The sequence below is a fragment of the Pongo pygmaeus genome, chromosome 13 (genome assembly GCF_028885625.2).
Source record: "Pongo pygmaeus isolate AG05252 chromosome 13, NHGRI_mPonPyg2-v2.0_pri, whole genome shotgun sequence".
NCBI classification, from domain to species: Eukaryota; Metazoa; Chordata; class Mammalia; order Primates; family Hominidae; genus Pongo; species Pongo pygmaeus.
This window is the reverse complement of record NC_072386.2, coordinates 65,880,090-65,900,123: the sequence shown is the minus strand read 5'-3', so window position 1 is coordinate 65,900,123 and position 20,034 is coordinate 65,880,090. Positions and strand designations below refer to the sequence as shown.

The 20,034-nt window shown below is 40.4% G+C and overlaps 1 protein-coding gene across 2 annotated transcripts in view; it reads right to left on the bottom strand.

Moving 5' to 3' along the window:
• The window catches only part of PCSK5 (proprotein convertase subtilisin/kexin type 5), a 468,314-nt gene that overhangs the window by 105,431 nt on the left and 342,849 nt on the right, over positions 1-20,034 (bottom strand). For both annotated transcript variants that reach the window (XM_054502928.2, XM_054502929.2), the window contains exons 22-24: positions 18,840-18,976; positions 9,579-9,785; positions 8,082-8,150 (exon numbers count right to left, since the gene is read on the bottom strand). In XM_054502928.2, the coding sequence (XP_054358903.1) occupies positions 8,082-8,150; positions 9,579-9,785; positions 18,840-18,976 (413 nt within the window). The remainder of the gene's footprint in view (positions 1-8,081; positions 8,151-9,578; positions 9,786-18,839; positions 18,977-20,034) is intronic.

Genomic DNA, 20,034 nt, shown 5'->3' with positions numbered 1-20,034 from the left:
CAGTTGGTAGCCAGCAAATCTCTTCATTGTAATTAACTATTAATTGTGGTAGTACTTTGAGTCTGTATGATGATCTTGTTCCATAGCAATTTTCCACCCAGTGTGTTTAAAGCTACTTATGATTTGATGATTCTCCTTTGGGTTCATATACTAGGGGATGCAAAATGATGATTTCCTAATTCTTTCCTGAAATACATGACAGCTGAACTTTTTCTGTAAAGAAGAGCTTTCCCTTTTATTCTATTCCCCTCTCTCTTCCTTTTTCTTCACTATTGATGCATGGATTTAAAATATTAATTGAGTTGGAATTATCACCCATTTAAAAAAAATGCTCTAATTGTCCTACATTTGGCTAGCGGGAGTCCATTCACACTACTTACTATGTCACTTGTTATGAATATGTAAAATATTTATCTGGTTCAAATCAAAACTAAAAAGATACAGCAAGGTTGGGTGTGGTAGATCATGCCTGTAATCCTAGCACTTTGTGAGGCCGAAATGGGAGGATTGCTTGAGGCCAGGAGTTCAAGACCAGCCTGGTCAATATAGTGCAACCCCATCTCTTAAAAAAAATTAAAAAAAAAAAAAAGATTAAGGTCAGGAGCGGTGGCTCGTGCCTGTAATCCCAGCAATTTGGGAGGCTGAGGCTGGCGGATCACGATGTCAGGAGTTCAAGACCAGCCTGGCCAACATAGTGAAACCCTGTCTCTACTAAAAATACAAAAAATTAGTCAGGTGTGGTGGCAGGTGCCTGTAATCCCAGCTACTTGGGAGGCTGAGGCAGGAGAATTGCTTGAACCTGAGAGGCGGAGGTTGCAGTGAGCCAAGATCGTGCCATTGCACTCCAGCCTGGGCGACAGAGCGAGACTCTGTCTCAAAAAAATAAATAAATAAAATAAATAAATAAATACATAAAAAGATATAGCTAGTGAAGTCCTGCCCATCTCCTTTACCTTTCTCTATAGGTAAACACTTTCATTAGTTTCTTAGTTATCTTTTTTCTCTTTGCAGAAGTAAATAAAAATGTAAATACACTCATACATTTTATCTCACCATTTTCTTACCACAAAGGTAGCGAGAGACAGGACTAGCTGGATTTCCTAGGCTGACTAAGAATCCCTAAGCCTGGCTGGGAAGGTGACTTCATCCACCTTTAAACATGGGGCTTGCAACTTAGCTCACACCCGACCAATCAGAGAGCTCACTAAAATGCTAATTAGGCAAAAACAGGAGGTAAAGAAATAGCCAATCATCTATCCCCTGAGAGCACAGTGGGAGGGACAATGATCGGGATATAAACCCAGGCATTCAAGCCAGCAACGGCTACCCTCTTTGGGTCCACTCCCTTTGTATGGGAGCTCTGTTTCCACTCTATTTCACTCTATTAAATCTTGCAAGTGCAGTCTTCTGGTCCGTGTTTGTTACGGCTCAAGCTGAGGTTTTGCTCACGTCCACCACTGCTGTTTGCCGCTGTCGCAGCGTCCACCACTGCTGTTTGCCGCTGTCGCAGCGTCCACCACTGCTGTTTGCCGCTGTCGCAGACCTGCTGCTGACCTCCATCCCTCTAGATCAGGCAGGGTGTCCACTGTGCTCCTGATCCAGCGAGGTGCCTATTGCCACTCCTGATCTGGCTAAAGGCTTGCCGTTGTTCCTGCATGGCTAAGTGCCTAGGTTCATCCTAATCGAGCTGAACACTAGTCACTGGGTTCCACGGTTCTCTTCCACGACCCACAGCTTCTAATAGAGCTATAACACTCACCTCATGGCCCAAGATTCCATTCCGTGGAATCCGTGAGGCCAAGAACCCCAGGTCAGAGAACATGAGGCTTGCCACCATTTTGGAAGCGGCCTGCCGCCATTTTGGAAGCCACCTGCCACCATCTTAGGAGCTCTGGGAGCAAGGACCCCTGGTAACAGTAGCATACTATGTGTACTTTTGCGCCTTGCCTACCGTGTAACAGTGTGTCATGAAATCACCATCAGTTCATACAGATCGTCTTTGCTCTTTTGGTAGCTGCAGAGTGCTCTATTGTGTATATGTACCCCATTCATTCAACCAATTTTCCATGGACAAGCATTTAGGTTGTTTCTGATAGTTTACTACTACAAGTAACACCACAATAAATAGCATGGTGAATATGCTGTTTTGAATCCGAGGATGTATGTCACCAGGGTAAATTCCTAGACGGGGTGTTGTGGGGTCAAAGGGTAAATGCATATGGAGTTGTGTTACACTGCCAAATTTCCTTCAACAGCCATTGTACCATTTTGTCTTCCCACCAGGAGGCAATAACACTGGTGTTTGCTTTCCCACAACCTTGCCTATAGAACTTATAAGCTTTTGAATTTTTGCCAGTCTGATAAATTAGAAATGGTATCTCACGGTAGTTTGTTTTTTTTTTTTTGAGACGGAATCTTGCTCTGTTGCCCAGGGTGGAGTGTAGTGGCGCAATCTCGGCTCACTGCAACTTCTGTCTCCTGAGTTCAAGTGATTCTCCTGCCTCAGCCTCCCAAGTAGTTGGGACTACAGGTGTGCGCCATCGTGTTCAGCTAATTTTTGTATTTTTAGTAGAGACGGGGGTTTCACCATGTTGGCCAGGATGGTCTCAAACTCCTGAACTCAAGTGATCTGCCCGCCTCGGCCTCCCAAAGTACAAAGTGCTGGGATTACAGGCGTGAGCCACTGCGCTGGGCCTCTCACAGTTTTAATTTGCATTTCCCATACAATGAACAAGCATCTTTTTCTTATGCTTGAAGGCCATTTGTTTCATGTGATTTTTTAAAACATCTCTCCCTCTGTCCTCATAATTTCCTGGCTATCACTTTAGATTTGTCTGCTTTATTTTATGTCTGGATTTCTGAAATAGTCTTCTGGCTGATTTATCTACTAAAGCCTCTCTCCCTTTAATTATCCTGAACACAGTTAACGCAATAACCAAATTAACCTCTTAATACCCCCTTCAAGACACACACTCTCTCACTTCTGTTTTTAAAAGAACCTTCAATGATTCTCTTTTAGTCACAGAATACTTTTAACCTCATTAGTCTGGAATTCAAGATTTTGTTTTCAACCTCTTCCCCAAACTTCTCTTTGCCTATTTCCTTAGATTTCCTCATTCCTTCTGCAAAATTAGTATACCTGGTGTCTCAAAATCCATAGCAGAAGCCTTTTTTTCCTGCTATTGTCCAAATATAAAGACCCCCTATAGTGCAGCTCTTCTCTCTTATCTGTCTAAATTCTATGTAAACACTAATGTTCACCTCAACTCCTATCTTCTTAAAAGCCTTCCTTGAACACTTCAGTGCCCACAAGTTCTCTTTTTTTAAAAAATCCTTTTGGTGCATATATTTGTCCCCTTATTTGGCAGTGACTTTTTACAGCCTTTCTCTTTTTTTTGCAATTCCTTAAAATTTTTAAATTTGGATATGTTTTATCCCAAGAGTGGAGACTAAGCCATTTCAATCTGCAAATACTGATACGTTTTCATGATCTCTTTCTAAGTTAAAACAAGGGCACATTAACCACTATATTTATTGATGAGGTAGAAAAGTAAGAACAACTTATGTAATTCGATTAAAATCAATCATCAAGTCAATGGTATATAATCAAGATGTCTGGATCTCAGGTTATAGTTAGGTGTCATAGCTATTGCTACATTCTCTAAATTAAAACAAACAAACAAACAAACAAAAAATGTGCCTCAAAACATTAGGTAAAATTACTCCATTTACTTCTATCCTCAGCTAGTGAAGAAATATAATTTAAAACTCTTAGATTTATCTTAGTAGTTAAAATTTCCATTCAGGATACTGGTTAGAAAGAGAAAGAATTGACATCAAATATTCTCAGAACAAAATAGTATTATATAAAATGTTATCTATTTGTTTACAACTTGATAAAGAAGAGAAATTGAATCTCATAATTTAAAAAATCCTTATTTCATCTCAAAGTATCTAATTCAACACTTTCCTCCAGACGAAACAATCATTTTTGGTCATGAGTTTAGTTTTCTGCCTCCTTTTTGGTAATCTTTCCTTGGAATGACAGATAGCTAGCTCCACCCAGGAAATAGATGAGATTCCAGTTAATCTGGAATTTGAGGGTTTTTTTTAATTAGGTATAAAAGATAGATATTAATGTTCACTAAATAGCTGGAAAGGAATACAAAGCTAAAAAAGAAAAAAACCCAGGATTTTCAACAGCTAATTATTACATAATGTAGATGAAATGTCTCACAATGACTGATTTCACTTTTCTCTGACTCCCCTAGAGATCATCTAGACCTGGCCCAGAGATGAATCTACATTATTAAAATGGAATAAAGTTAAGTTCTCACCAAAGGATGATGTCCCTTCTCACAGGAAGAATCTTGGGGAAATCTATAGTAAATTATTCAGATTTTTCAAGTTTGTATTTATCTGTTTAAAATTATAAAACTTAATAAACCATGGTCTGATCAAAGCTTCCTTACAGTTCTAATAGTTCATGAAAAATCATTTTTTAATTTTAAATATTTATTTATTTAGAGAAAGGATCTTGCTCTGTTGTCCAGGCTGGAGTGCAGTGGCATGAATACGGCTCACTGCAGCCTTGACTTCCCAGGCTCAGGTGATCCTCCCACCTCAACCTCCTGAGTAGCTGGGACCACAGGTGCATGCCACCACATTTGGCTAGTTTTTTGTATTTTGTTGTAGAGACAGAGTTTCACCATGTTTTCCAGACTGGTCTCAAACTCTTGGGCTCAAGTGATCTGCCCACCTTGGCCTTCCAAAGTGCTGGAATTATAGGCGTGAGCCATTGCACTTGGCCAAAATCATTTATTTTTGTATTATATGGTTTATTTTTTCTTCTTCTTGGTTCATAAACAAAGTTTGATTAGAGAAAACAGCAAATCTAAGACCCTGCGTATCCTAAGCCATTCATCTCTGCTTTGAATTTGGACAATTCTAAAATTCAATTCAACAAACATTCATGCATTAATTGCACATTTATTATGTCCTAGGCACTCTGCTAGTTCAGAGCATATAAGTCAAAGAGCTTGTTCTCAGGTAGTTTAGTGTCCAGGCAGAAAGGTGTATACATAGCAAATATTACACTAGTCACCTCTAAAAGGTATTCTCACTGGCCTAACAAAGGGAAACTAGAAAAGGGAGAATTTATTCTATTGGAGAGATCAACAAAGGGTTCAGAAATAAGGTGACAATTGGGTTCAGCCAAGTCAATCCAAGAATAAACGAGGCCCAATACGTAGAGATATTATAAATTAAGGGACATTTTAGAATTTAAAACGAGAAATTAGAGGTATTTAGAATGGTCTTGTCACCCTTTCTGGTGGTGTCACTGCACTTTATACCTGTCTCTACTCTGGCAGATTGTCTTCTAAGAGATTTCATTCCAGGTGTATCACTTGGGACAGATCCTGCTATCCCTTATAGTAGGATCACAGCCATATCACCCTTGAAATTCTCCCCACCAAGGCGAGCACTCAGCACACAGTAGACAAAGTTTCTTAAGTAATGAATGAACTGAAGAGCTTAATAGCACTTTGTAAAGTAAATCAAGTAAATCAAACTTTCTAATCTATCTCTTTTTGTGAGGTGAGTCTTTTGGATTTTGAATCCCCAGAGGGTCAGTGTCTGCTGTGGAGTCCATTTCCAGTGGCTTCCCCTTGGTCTCATCTTTAGCTGGGTCGGCTAAGTGGAGGATGAGGCCAATGCAAACACCCAGTGACCATGGTTTTCTTGTCACTGTTCCCACCTCCATGCTAAGATCCTCACTGATCCTGAAGGAGTTCACACACATTCATACATTCCTCTCAAGGTGTCTTGAAGCTATGGAAGGAAGATCTTCTTTTCTCTATGTGTATCTTGCTGGGTAGGCTTGCCCCACTGTCATCACTGAGCAGAGCCAAGAGAGCCCAAACCTCAGATTTTAGATTACACACAACCCGCCTCCAAGACACACAAAAGATGCTAGTATGGGCACACAACACACAACAGCAAAGATGCCAGAGAAGACCACAGAAATTAGCTGGGGTGTGAAACTTAACGGGAAAATATATCTGAAATGGGCAAACAGTGAAATCAAGATAACCAAAACATTCATCATTGCTCTGTACAAACTCACCTTCTATCACTTCACATGAGACAGCCACTGGAATTTGCTTATAGTTTTTTACTTCAGTACGTTTATTATTTATGCCTAGGTTTATTTTTTGCTTCCCAGGTAATTAGCATTTTGCCCTTAAATATCTGACTCTAAATTTTATCTTCTTCTTAAATGTTTATTAACTTTATTATGAGATTTTATTATCCAGTAATATAAGCATCATTTTATAGTGGACGATAATGGGGGAATGGTATTTAAGCTTCCAGAAACTGTATTTTCTAGTTACAGATATTATAGTATATGTATCTTTTCCATTTAAGGCAAAGAGTGGTGGTGATAGCCACAATATAAATTATAATTCATGTATAATATTTAAGTATTAATTTCAAATTAGCTCAAAGAGAAGATTTAGAATATTCCTAGCACAACGAAATGTTAAATGTGTGAGGTGATGATATACCAGTTAACCTGACTTGATCATCACACATCATATGCAAATATCAAAATATCACATGTATCCCCTAAATATGTAAAACTATTATGTATTAGTAAGAAAAAAATTTAAGAAAATCCACTGGGTAAGGGAAATAAAAAGTCTGCTTTATTCTGGCACAATCTTACCCCTAGCAACTTCATGAGTGTTCTATAGAACAGCATTGGCCTCACTGGGCAACTTGTCAGAAACACAAATTCTCAGGCCCACCTTAGACCAGTGAATCAGAATCTGCATTTCAACAAATTCCCCAGGTGATTTGTGCCCACCTTGAAGTTTTAGAAGCTTCAGTGGTTGATTAGTCAACCAATCCCAGGGCTTCATGGAAGTTCCATGAAGAAAAATTATTCCATGAACTTTTCAGTTGAGTTTCCTTTCAAAGATCACATATGCTAATTATTTTTTATATGTTGCCTAAATGTACATTAAGAAACAATCCTGGAATTCAGTAACCTCCCTATTTTTCATTTTTTTTTTTCTTTATCACCAATGCAATGGTGCCATGTGTTAACAAACTGTCTGCATCACCTCCTGCAGGCATATGAAAAGGGAAGAAAGAAGGAGCCACTGACTTGAATTAAAGAGTTATATGTGAGAGTGACAAGTACTTTGCATTGCATGATGGGGAATTCAACTCCACTGTTACCACGATGCTTGATTCTCTAAGGGTTGTTTTAGGCTCCAAGCAACAGAGTCATTTTTATTTTCATTTTTATTGTTTTGAGATGGAGTCTGGCTCTGTCGCCCAGGCTGGAGTGCAATGGCACCATCTCGGCTCACTGCAACCTCCGCCTCCTGGGTTCAAGCAATTCTCCTGCCTCAGCCTCCCGAATAGCTGGGATTACAGGTGCCTGCTCTCACATCCAGCTAATTTTTGTATTTTTAGTAGAGATGGGTTTTCACCATGTTGGACAGGCTGGTCTCGAACTCCTGATCTCAGGTGATCCACCCACCTTGGCCTCCCAAAGTGCTGGGATTACAGGCATGAGCCACCGTGCCCAGCCCAACAGAGTCATTTTTATAAAGGAAAACCCCCCTCCCTCTACCCACAAACTTTTGTGTTTTACACACCAAGTGAGTTACAGGAATTAGGCATTTCTTTGCTTGAGTTCACTCACTGTTAATCTTCCAAATGTGTCACCTTGAGAAGCTAAGGAGAGGCTGAGTCTTAGGCACCTGAAATGCGGTTGCTGGTCAGTAAGCTCCAACAACTCATTGACAACCAGAGGAAAAGGTGCCATGGCCTCCTTTTCTAAACTTGAGTTTCATAAAGACAAGAAACCCATTCATTGCTTCAAAAGCAAGTATTTCCTCACAGTGATCCTGTTTGTGTTGAAGAGAGCATACTTAAGACGTTGATGGTGACACTGAGGCTGACAGCAATGACAAGAGTGCCTGCTGGGGCAATGACAGGATGAAGATGTGTGGAAAAGGACTCAGCTATTTCAACTCTTTAGGTGACAAAGGAAGAGGACATACCCAAGCTGCATCCCAGACATCCTTCTTCACAAGGGACACATTCTTCATAGTCTGGGTCTTGGACTTCACCTACACAGACAGAGAAGTGAAAAACACAACTCATTTCCATTGAGTGGAGAGAAGTTAATTGCTATAAAAATATGTTCGTGTGTAGCTTATTTTAAAGTAAATCATAGAACAATTATGAAGCCCAAAACCATCCTCGAGGATATATGTGGTTTCTACTTTTTAATCGCCTTCTATTAATTGAATAGATTGAATCAGCTTGATTGGGTACAAAGAGAACCAGGTTGGACCATATGCCATGCAGCTCGTTTTGAAGTCAAGCTCATTGATTTTATTTATTAAAGAAGCCAGCTCTGCTTCTGGGAAAATGGAATTGGGTATGTAAATGAACAGGTTCTTTTTCTCTTTCTATCTGTGCTACTAAACACTTTTAAAAAAAGTTTAAAATCTTTTACTACATTCATAAACATTAAGGAGAAACAGACTTGAGTGTCTTAATTATTCTAAAAATGTCTTGGAGCTCTCTTCAGCACCAGACCAGGCATAATTCTTATACAGAGCAGGGCAATAACAGTCCATGGCATTCTTACATAGGAGAGAGCTGAAATTATAAGTGTTGTTTTTTAATTTCCTTCTTCACATAAAAGATAAGAAACTGGGCAATAACAACACATATGATTCACAGAACATTTTAATATTTTCAAGTAGTTTTAGGCTGGTCCTCACTGGCTTCTCAAAGCCACTCTGTCTTGATGCTGTGCTCTTCCTTTGACAGATGAAGACACCAAGGCATGGGCAAATTAGATGAGTTTTGCCTAGGGTCTCATGTCTAGTAATTGGGAAGGAGAAAACTGTTGACCTGGACTTTTGGATTCTAATTTTATTTTCTCTCGCCTATATCCTATCCACAATCCCCCCACCCACCAAGATCATTTTCTTTTTCTTTCTTTCTTTTTTTTTTTTTTTGAGATGGAGTCTTGCTCTGTCTCCTAGGCTGGAGTGCAGTGGTGTGATCTCGCATCACTGCAACCTCTGCCTCCTGTGTTCAAGCCATTCTCCTGCCTCAACCTCCTGTGTAGCTGGGATTATAGGCATGCAATACCATGCCTGGCTAATTTTTGTATATTTAGTAGAGACAGAGTTTCACCATGTTTCCCAGGCTGGTCTCGAACTCCTGGCCTCAAGTGATCCACCTGCCTCAGCCTCCCAAAGTGCTGGGATTAGAGGCATGAGCCACTGCACCTGGCCAATTTTCTATACACTTAGGTGCATTCCTATGACCTTGGATTATATCTGAGGAAACCCAGAGAAAGGGTGTGTGAACAGAGAGGGAGAAAGTTACCTCTCTCCCCACTAGGATATGGAGTCACCCAAAATTATCCCAAGTGCTGACATGCAAGCCAGGAAGGCAATTCAAGTCTCCAGGACATCCAGGGTGCAGCCCCTCCTCCCATGTTCGGGTGCTGGGCAAGGGCCCAGGAGCAGGCTTACCTTGTCCACACTCCAACTTCTGGCACGTGTGGTTGGTGGGCGCTATGAAGTAGCCCTTCATGCATCTTGTGCAGACATGCACGCTGTGGCAGAGCTCACAGTTGTCTGGACAGGGCAGGCAGGTGTTCCCTTTAGTGGCATAGTGGCCCTCTGGGCAGCTATCTCGACACTCTCCCTGGTACAGGAAGTGCTCTCTGCCATAGTTGTCTGATCAGTTACAGGGGCAATGAAAAGAGGGAAAATGTACAAAGTTAGCCATGAAGCTGTTATAATGTAAGATATTATATTTTAAAAAGATGCGACTGATCATGGTGGATAAGCTTTTTGATGTGCTGCTGGATTCTGTTTGCCAGTATTTTATTGAGGATTTTTGCATCAATGTTCATCAAGGATATTGGTCTAAAATTCTCTTTTTTTGTTGTGTCTCTGCCAGGCTTTGGTATCAGGATGATGCTGGCCTCATAAAATGAGTTAGGGAGGATTCCCTCTTTTTCTATTGATTGGAATAGTTTCAGAAGGAATGGTACCAGCTCCTCCTTGTACCTCCGGTAGAATTCGGCTGTGAACCCATCTGGTCCTGGACTTTTTTTGGTTGGTAAGCTATTGATTATTGCCACAATTTCAGCTCCTGTTATTGGTCTATTCAGAGATTCAACTTCTTCCTAGTTTAGTCTTGGGAGGGTGTATGTGTTGAGGAATTTATCCATTTCTTCTAGATTTTCTAGTTTATTTGCGTAGAGGTGTTTGTAATATTCTCTGATGGTAGTTTGTATTTCTGTGGGATCGGTGGTGATATCCCCTTTATCATTTTTTATTGCATCTATTTGATTCTTATCTCTTTTTTTCTTTATTAATCTTGCTAGCAGTCTATCAATTTTGTTGATCTTTTCAAAAAACCAGCTCCTGGATTCATTTATTTTTTGAAGGGTTTTTTGTATCTCTATTTCCTTCAGTTCTGCTCTGATTTTAGTTATTTCTTGCCTTCTGCTAGCTTTTGAATGTGTTTGCTCTTGCTTTTCTAGTTCTTTTAATTGTGATGTTAGGGTGTAAATTTTGGATCTTTCCTGCTTTCTCTTGTGGGCATTTAGTGCTATAAATTTCCCTCTACACACTGCTTTGAATGCATCCCAGAGATTCTGGTATGTTGTGTCTTGGTTCTCATTGGTTTCAAAGAACATCTTTATTTCTGCCTTCATTTCGTTATGTACCCAGTAGTCATTCAGGAGCAGGTTGTTCAGTTTCCATGTAGTTGAGCGGTTTTGAGTGAGATTCTTAATCCTGAGTTCTAGCTTGATTGCACTGTGATCTGAGAGATGCAAGGCTGGTTCAATATATGCAAATCAATAAATGTAATCCAGCATATAAACAGAACCAAAGACAAAAACCACATGATTATCTCAACAGATGCACAAAAGGCCTTTGACAAAATTCAACAACCCTTCATGCTAAAAACTCTCAATAAATTAGGTATTGATGGGACATATCTCAAAATAATAAGAGCTATCTATGACAAACCCACAGCCAATATCATACTGAATGGGCAAAAACTGGAAGCATTCCCTTTGAAAACTGGCACAAGACAGGGATGCCCTCTCTCACCACTTCTATTCAACATAGTGTTGGAAGTTCTGGCCAGGGCAATTAGGCAGGAGAAGGAAATCAAGGGTGTTCAATTAGGAAAAGAGGACGTCAAATTGTCCCTGTTTGCAGATGACATGATAGTATATCTAGAAAACCCCATTGTCTCAGCCCAAAATCTCCTTAAGCTGATAAGCAACTTCAGCAAAGTCTCAGGATACAAAATCAATGTACAAAAATCACAAGCATTCTTATACACCAATAACAGACAAACAGAGAGCCAAATCATGAGTGAACTCCCATTCACAATTGCTTCAAAGAGAATAAAATACCTAGGAATCCAACTTACAAGGGATGTGAAGGACCTCTTCAAGGAGAACTACAAACCACTGCTCAAGGAAATAAAAGAGGATACAAACAAATGGAAGAACATTCCATGCTCATGGGTAGGAAGAATCAATATCGTGAAAATGGCCATTCTTCCCAAGGTAATTTACAGATTCAATGCCATCCCCATCAAACTACCAATGACTTTCTTCACAGAATTGGAAAAAAACTATTTTAAAGTTCATATGGAACCAAAAAAGAGCCCGCATCACCAAGTCAATCCTAAGCCAAAAGAACAAAGCTGGAGGCATCACACTACCTGACTTCAAACTATACTACAAGGCTACAGTAACCAAAACAGCATGGTACTGGTACCAAAACAGAGATATAGATCAATGGAACACAACAGAGCCATCAGAAATAATGCCACATATCTACAACTATCTGATCTTTGACAAACCTGACAAAAACAAGCAATGGGGAAAGGATTCCCTATTTAATAAATGGTGCTGGGAAAACTGGCTAGCCATATGTAGAAAGCTGAAACTGGATCCCTTCCTTACACCTTACACAAAAATCAATTCAAGATGGATTAAAGACTTAAATGTTAGACCTAAAACCATAAAAACCGTAGAAGAAAACCTAGGCATTACCATTCAGGACATAGGCATGGGCAAGGACTTCATGTCTAAAACACCAAAAGCAATGGCAACAAAAGCCAAAATTGACAAATGGGATCTAATTAAACTAAAGAGCTTCTGCACAGCAAAGGAAACTACCAGCAGAGTGAACAGGCAACCTACAAAATGGGAGAAAATTTTCGCAACCTACTCATCTGACAGAGGGCTAATATCCAGAATCTACAATGAACTCCAACAAATTTACAAGAAAAAAACAAACAACCCCATCAAAAAGTGGGTGAAGGACATGAACAGACACTTCTCAAAAGAAGACATTTATGCAGCCAAAAAACACATGAAAAAATGCTCATCATCACTGGCCATCAGAGAAATGCAAATCAAAACCACAATGAGATACCATCTCACACCAGTTAGAATGGCAATCATTAAAAAGTTAGGAAACAACAGGTGCTGGAGAGGATGTGGAGAAATAGGAACACTTTTACACTGTTGGTGGGACTGTAAACTAGTTCAACCCTTGTGGAAGTCAGTGTGGTGATTCCTCAGGGATCTAGAACTAGAAATTCCATTTGACCCAGCCATCCCATTACTGGGTATATACCCAAAGGACTATAAATCATGCTGCTATAAAGACACATGCACACGTATGTTTATTGCGGCATTATTCACAATAGCAAAGAGTTGGAACCAACCCAAATGTCCAACAATGATAGACTGGATTAAGAAAATGCGGCACATATACACCATGGAATACTATGCAGCCATAAAAAATGATGAGTTCATGTCCTTTGTAGGGACATAGATGAAATTGGAAATCATCATTCTCAGTAAACTATCGCAAGAACAAAAAACCAAACACCTCATATTCTCACTCATAGGTGGGAATTGAACAATGAGAACACATGGACACAGGAAGGGGAACATCACAATTCGGGGACTGTTGTGGGGTGGGGGGAGGGTAGAGGGATAGCATTGGGAGATATACCTAATTCTAGATGACGAGTTAGTGGGTGCAGCGCACCAGCATGGCACATGTATACATAAGTAACTTACCTGCACCTTGCGCACATGTACCATAAAACCTAAAGTATAATAATAATAATAATAATAATAATAATAAAAAGATGTGACTGAGTGCTTTTTTTCCTAGTGGATGAGGGGTGTAAGGATGGATTTAATGAAAAGTGCAATAGCTACATCCTTGTAGTTGAGAAGTTTTCCTTGCAGGGAATTATTTTCCAATATTTTATGTATTTCAGTGAACAGCGACTACTATCTGGGATGTCATTGCGAAACGATGCTCTGTGAATAACTACAATTCAAAATGTGTTTAACTTTCCCAAAGGCTCCTTTTGGTATCTGTGAAAGCTCTCAGACTTGGGGGCTATAGAGAGCCCATGAGAATAAACACATGCGTAATGATCGACACTTTTTATGAAAGTGCAATCTTTTAAAATGATTTTGAATTGTTATCGGTCACATGCTTGCGTTAACTATCTAAGGTCTGAATTTCTGCAGAGCTGCCAATGCCTATAATGACAAGCTTATTGAAGCACTAGACCAAGCACACTTCTTTGATTCTTTTACGTGCGTTCCTGAGGGTTCCTGACTTCTGTCAACATTGGATTCTATAAGGAAAGAATCAGCAGTGCCCACAGCCTAACAGACCATGGGAATTTGTTCCTGGAGGGAATGAAAAAGCCTAACTAGTTACAAAGCATCACAATTAGTTACAAAGGATTCTAATCAGTTACAAATACAAAAACAACAATAAGATGAATACTGATGCATCTAGAGGTCTCCTGCTCCCACCCTCCTGGAGTTTTTGTGCTGAGTATGCTCGGGGTATCCATCTTCTCTGAATCAGATTTCCCATATGTCCCTGCCTCTGAAGAGCAGCTGATCTGTGTTACTCAGAATAACCGGGGTCTAGGGTTCGTTCATCATGTGATCTACCACATGGAGATCCAAAATCATCGATCTTCAAGATGCAAGGCTGCTGAATTTGTGGATGAAGATAGCACTAACCCCATGTTGCAAGTGCAGGAACTGAAAGTCAGTATAATGTTAAATTGACCCACGTGAAGTTGCTGATATTTGACTATTTTTTACCTGTGAGCATGGCACTTTCACATCATTTATCATAATATTTCTTATTTATTCAAAGCCATAGTTGAAATACATTTTCTTTTTTTTTTGAGACAGGGTCTCACTCTGTTGTCCAGGCTGGAATGCAGTGGCATGATCTCAGTTTACTGCAACCTCCTCCTCCTGGGCTCAAGTGATCCCCCCGCCTCAGCCTTTCAAGTAGCTAGAACTACAGGTGCGTGCCACCATGGCCAACTGTTTTTTTTGTTTTTTGTTTTGTATGTTTTGTAGAGATAGGGTTTCACCATGTTGCCCAAGCTGGTCTTGAACTCCTGGACTCAAGTGATCCGCCTGGCTTGGCCTCCCAATGTTCTGGGATTACAGGCATGAGCCACCGTGCCTCGCCTGAAATGCAATTTTTAAAACATGCTTTTGGATTATGGGCTCTCAAGCTACCTTTTTTGCTGATTGTGATTTTATACTAGAAGGCTACTGGTTCCCATAGGACCAAGAAAATAAAAAGGGCTTCCACAGAGGTGGTGGAAGAAAATATTCTACTGTTTCTAAATTAGACATAGAATAGATTATCCTCTAAGGAAAGAAGAGGGTTTGGAAGGACTAATGTGCATTTGGTGATTCTACAGCTATCGATCAACATTGTGGAGCACAAAACTCTGATCTGGTGGAACCTGGAATCTCTGAAGATCACAAGAGGGTCATCCTTCCAAGTTATGTTCTCAGCCACTTTATGAAACCGTAGCAAATGCCATTTCCATCCACTATGACTCATTCAGAAAAAAATCTTTTTTTCAGAGTTCCCCAATTTCTCTGGTGTAGGTAGGAAGATTTGAGGGAGAGCAGTGAGGAACTCGACCTCTTCTCCATCCCTTGCGCCTTCACATGACATCAACTCAGGATCCAGATGCTTAGAGGGAGTCTAAGGCTCTAAATATGTATTTGTGGAATTTGGCAATATTCAATTTTTCCCCTATATCCAACTGGATCATCCATCTTAAAAATTAGCAACGACGGGCCCAGATTTAGAAGGAAGTGTTCTTCAATTCCATTTTTATTGTTTGGGCATGGCTTTATTGAGGCGCCTCTTTGGGTGTTATAATTTGGGTTTAAAGAACAGAGATTTGAGGGGGTCTCAGTGTTTAAAATACATAGACCTGCAAAGGGAGGTCACTTAGATGCCTTGGCCATGACCAGCTTTTCCCATAGGTTTGGTCCAGGACTATGTCAAGATTTGGTCAGATGTCGAGTAGCCCTGCTCAATTAGTTATGGATGATAATTTGGATAGCTCAGAAATTTAAATACCATGCACAACTTTTTGGCTACTTGCCCAGGGTCTTCAACTTTAAATTATTATAATAGTATGTAGATGAAGCTATTTGCAGTGGTAGAAGTGCTGATACTTTTGTTAGGCACCAAAAACTTTCCTGGGAAAACAGGCAACAAGAGTTCAAATGGGATAATAGGGGACAAGAGTTTGGATTAGCTTTTGTTTATTCTGGAGAGTAATTCACTTTTACCAGAGCATTTCTTGGCAGCTGATTCTGTTAGGTGAGAAGGTGGACCAGCATGATGATATTGGGTGTCCATAGAAGAAAAGGAAGGGTGAGGGTTGAAGGCATGAGGCGAAAAGGACTGCTGGAAAGGATAAAAGAAAGGTGCAGGGATTCTGAAAATAAACTTGATGAAGTTGACTACCACATTTTGCTTACTGTAGCTGTTGTGTGATTGATGGAATTTAGCTTTGGGTCATTTGGTAGTGAATAAATCTGGAAGAGAACTGGAGTGAATCCTCAGCAATATAGCTGGAGATGTGCACTTCCAAAAGGCATCATACCTAAACCTTAATGAAGTCACAATTAAACAAGGGATGCAGTCTCTACAAATTGGTGGGAGGGGCTTATGAAGGTTGATGGGACACCCCGGCTGGAGGATTTTTAGCCTTTTATCAAAGCTTCCATTTATGGATATGGAACTTCTTCAATTAAATCATCCATCTTCTTCAGCACTGTGTTATCAAGGTCTCTGCTACACTTGCTTCACTAATGCTTCACTAATGCTTCTTAAGGACATCACACTCTCAAGTAAGCAGAGCTACCTCAGGGCTTGGTAAACAACACCCCACCTTGAGGAAGCCTTCTCTGCTCATTACAGCTGGAAGTGATGCTGCTTCTCTGATCTGGGGTAGGATTTCTACCATGCATTTGGTCTTCATCTATTATTTTCTTGTTTTGTAACATATAAGGACAAACCTCCTTGTTAGACTGTAACTCCTTGAAGGTGAGTATCATGCTATCATTTATCTCATTTTCTCTGGCATTCAGTGCATAGTAACTTGTAAATAGAAGGGATGCAATAAATGTTTAAGATAATGGATTAAACACAATTTCAAATAGAAAAAAAAATAGAAGAAATGTCAGCGCATTTATAGGTAGATTGGTCCAAGTAGTTGTAGGATGCTTAGAAGACTAGACATTTGTTTGGTATCTAAACTTCTTTCTAATTTTGTGCTGTATATGGAGATGTGAAAGTGATTTTGGATGCCATCTTGTACTTTCTCTTCTTTTTTTTTGTTGCAAATAAGAAGAGGCATAAAGAGGTGAAGTGACTGGTTTAGTACCTTCTCGTCAGTAACAAAGGCGGGACTTGAACCCACATTTTCTGACTGCTGGTCTTAACATTCCTTCCATTGAACCATTCATTTATTAATTCATTCAGTTATTTATTGTGAACCTTCCATATACCAGACACTGTGCTGGTGCTTAAAATACAGCAGAAACAAGGTAGAAACCATGCCATGCTCTTATGGGGCATAGAGACTTATGGACCAAATAGACATCAAATGTGTTGAGGCTCGTGAAGGGGGATGTGCAGTGTTCCCAGGTTGCTGATGTGAAGGCCTCATCTAGGCAAGGAGGTTAGGGCAGTCCTCACTGAGGAAATGATGTTGAAACTAAGATGGAATAGGAAGACATCAGCCAGACAACAAGTGGAAACATCTCAAATGAAGTCTTAGGAGCAAGAGAAACTCAAATGCTCAAAAGAGTAAGCAGCTACAAACAATAACAGTAATAATAATAAAAATAAGAATAGTTAATATTCCAAGTGCTCACCATGTGGCTAGCCCTGTTCTAAATGCTTGTTTTATCTCATTTCATGTCATTTAATTTTCATAAAAACTCTTTTTTTTTTTTTTTTTTTTTTTTTTTGAGACGGAGTCTCGCTCTGTCGCCCAGGCTGGAGCGCAGTGGCGCGATCTCGGCTCACTGCAAGCTCCGCCTCCCGGGTTCACGCCATTCTCCTGCCTCAGCCTCCCGAGTAGCTGGGACTACAGGCGCCCGCCACTGCGCCCGGCTAATTTTTTGTATTTTTAGTAGAGACGGGGTTTCACCGTGTTAGCCAAGACGTTCTCTATCTCCTGACCTCATGATCCGCCCGCCTCGGCCTCCCAAAGTGCTGGGATTACAGGCGTGAGCCACGGCGCCCGGCCCATAAAAACTCTTAAAGAAGTAAGCATTATCATCATCTTGTAGATGATGAAGGAAACAGAATAATGCAGTCTAGAAGTAAAATATGACAGATATTTGTCATATTTTGACACATGAAACACAAAGCAATACTTTTAATTTATATACAGAAATGTGTTATCTCCTGATCTCCTGCAAATGCCTGGTACTCTCAATGTGTTCTTCATTTTTCTTGGTTTATTGCAAAGAAGAATAAAAATCAGTAATTCTCTTCCACCAGAAAAATGATGTAAGGATGATGATGCTGGTAACTGACAGCCTCAGGATCAGTGAGACAACTGGGAATGGTGGGGACTGGGGAGAGATGGAGAGCAGCCTCTTTTGGACTCCAGGTAATGATTTGGGAAACGCAGGTCCAGTGTTGGCAGATCTTTTGAATTTTCAACAGACATTAAACCCCCAAGTTTTTATTTGCAATGTCCCAATTTTTAAATTTGGCTCAAATTTAAAAAGTAGTATATAGAAAAAAATAAAATATGAATCTGGCCCACATGAGGTCAGTAGGGGACAGGCATATGAGTTGTGGCTGGAAAGGAGTCAAGGGTCAGAGTGCGGAGAACCCTTGAGAGCATGAAATAGAATCCAATGACAGCAGGAAACTTTTAGTGCAGGTAAATCTGGGACACAAAAGGTCACATTTGTAATCATTCGAAATGATGATCTTGCTCTGCCGAGCTCTGGCAACTTATAAGTGGCATATTTCCTTAAAGACAGAACGTGTCTTTCTTAATTCCCTAGCTTTTCACTTTTACCTCCACAAATCTTAGCTTCACTGTCTATCTCATGTCTCACCTCATGCTTCTATGTCCTTCTCTCTCCTTCTCTGGAAAGGCATCTCTTAGCTGCTTTCTCATCTTTTCAAGGGCACCGAGTCTACACCCAAATAAGGTGAACAAGTTTTTTGTGTCCTGACAACAAGCAGAAAGTTCAAGGTTGTACAGGCTCTCCAGTGAACAGCTGTCTGATCTTAACCCTCAACCCCAGACACAAGGCTTTTGGGTCAAACCAAAAAGCGTCTTCTGATGGCCATCAGAAGAGGAACAGGTTTGGGGTCAGGAAGACGGAGGAGCAGCAGTCCTCTCACCTGCTCCACAGGAGGTGCAGTGGGTAGGGCCACTTCCTTGGCATCTCTGGCAGGTGTGGTGGCATGGATGGCATTGGTTCTCAAATTCAAATTTCCATGAGGGACAGTTCGAAACACAGCGGCCATCATCAAAAATCCTAGAGGAAAAGCAGACCTTTAGAATTCTTCAGGGTGACTTTCCAGAGTGGCTCTAAGTATCAGAACATGTTGTGGTATTCATGTTTGCTGGACAGATTTGACTTCATTGTTCCAGAAACAAGGGGGATGCCTGGGAGTGATCATCTTAGAACATGTGAAATATTAGTCACGTACCCAACCTTGGCCCAAGATTTGGACCTAACAGCCAGCATGCCAGAAACTGGCTGGGAAAACAATCCTGAATCTGCTTCCAAACAAGCTAACTGGTGCCCACAGGGACTAAATCCAGATTATAGGCCCCAACCAAACCCAGCCAACAGTCAGATGGAGGTCTCTAAACTTTCCACACACTCAGTGGGCCTCTGAGAGAGGCCTTGGAGAAAATATTCTTCCTTTATCTATCAGCATGCTCATGCTTTGCAAGGGAAATGTCAGCTCCAAGCGCTCTTGACGAGTAAAACAAAACACTGCTTTGTAGCTCGGGTGCTACTTAGAAGCCTGGCCTGTGTATATTGCAAGTAATCAATGAACTCTGATTTTGAGTGTCATGTTTTGCAAACATTTCCTGAGATGTGGAGTACTGCAGTCTCCTTTTCTGACCATGAACACCTACTGTGAACACCTACAAAGGGCATTACAGATGCGTTAGTATATGGGCTTCTAAAACTTTGGTTTTACGTATGTACAGTATATATCCTAATGTCATTGTTAATATTTTTATAGTTTTGCTTCATTATTCTTTGCAAACTAATCATAAGAGCAAATGTGATTAAGTAAATTGTATCCAAGTATTCTGTTCAGAAAAATACAAAATGTTTATCAAGTGCAAGAGTCAGATAGGTAATATGAATAGATGAAGTGAGCTGGGGGCTGCACACCCAGAGTTCCTAATTTAGTGGGTCTTAAGGAGAGGCCGCTGAGAATTTGCATTTCTGACATTCCAGATGATGCCAGTGCTGCTGGTCTAGTGAGCACTCTGAGATCCGCTGCTCAGTGACAGTCTGGATTACTGTGGAATTCGCTAAATGATTCCTATGTAATACAGGTGACATCAAAT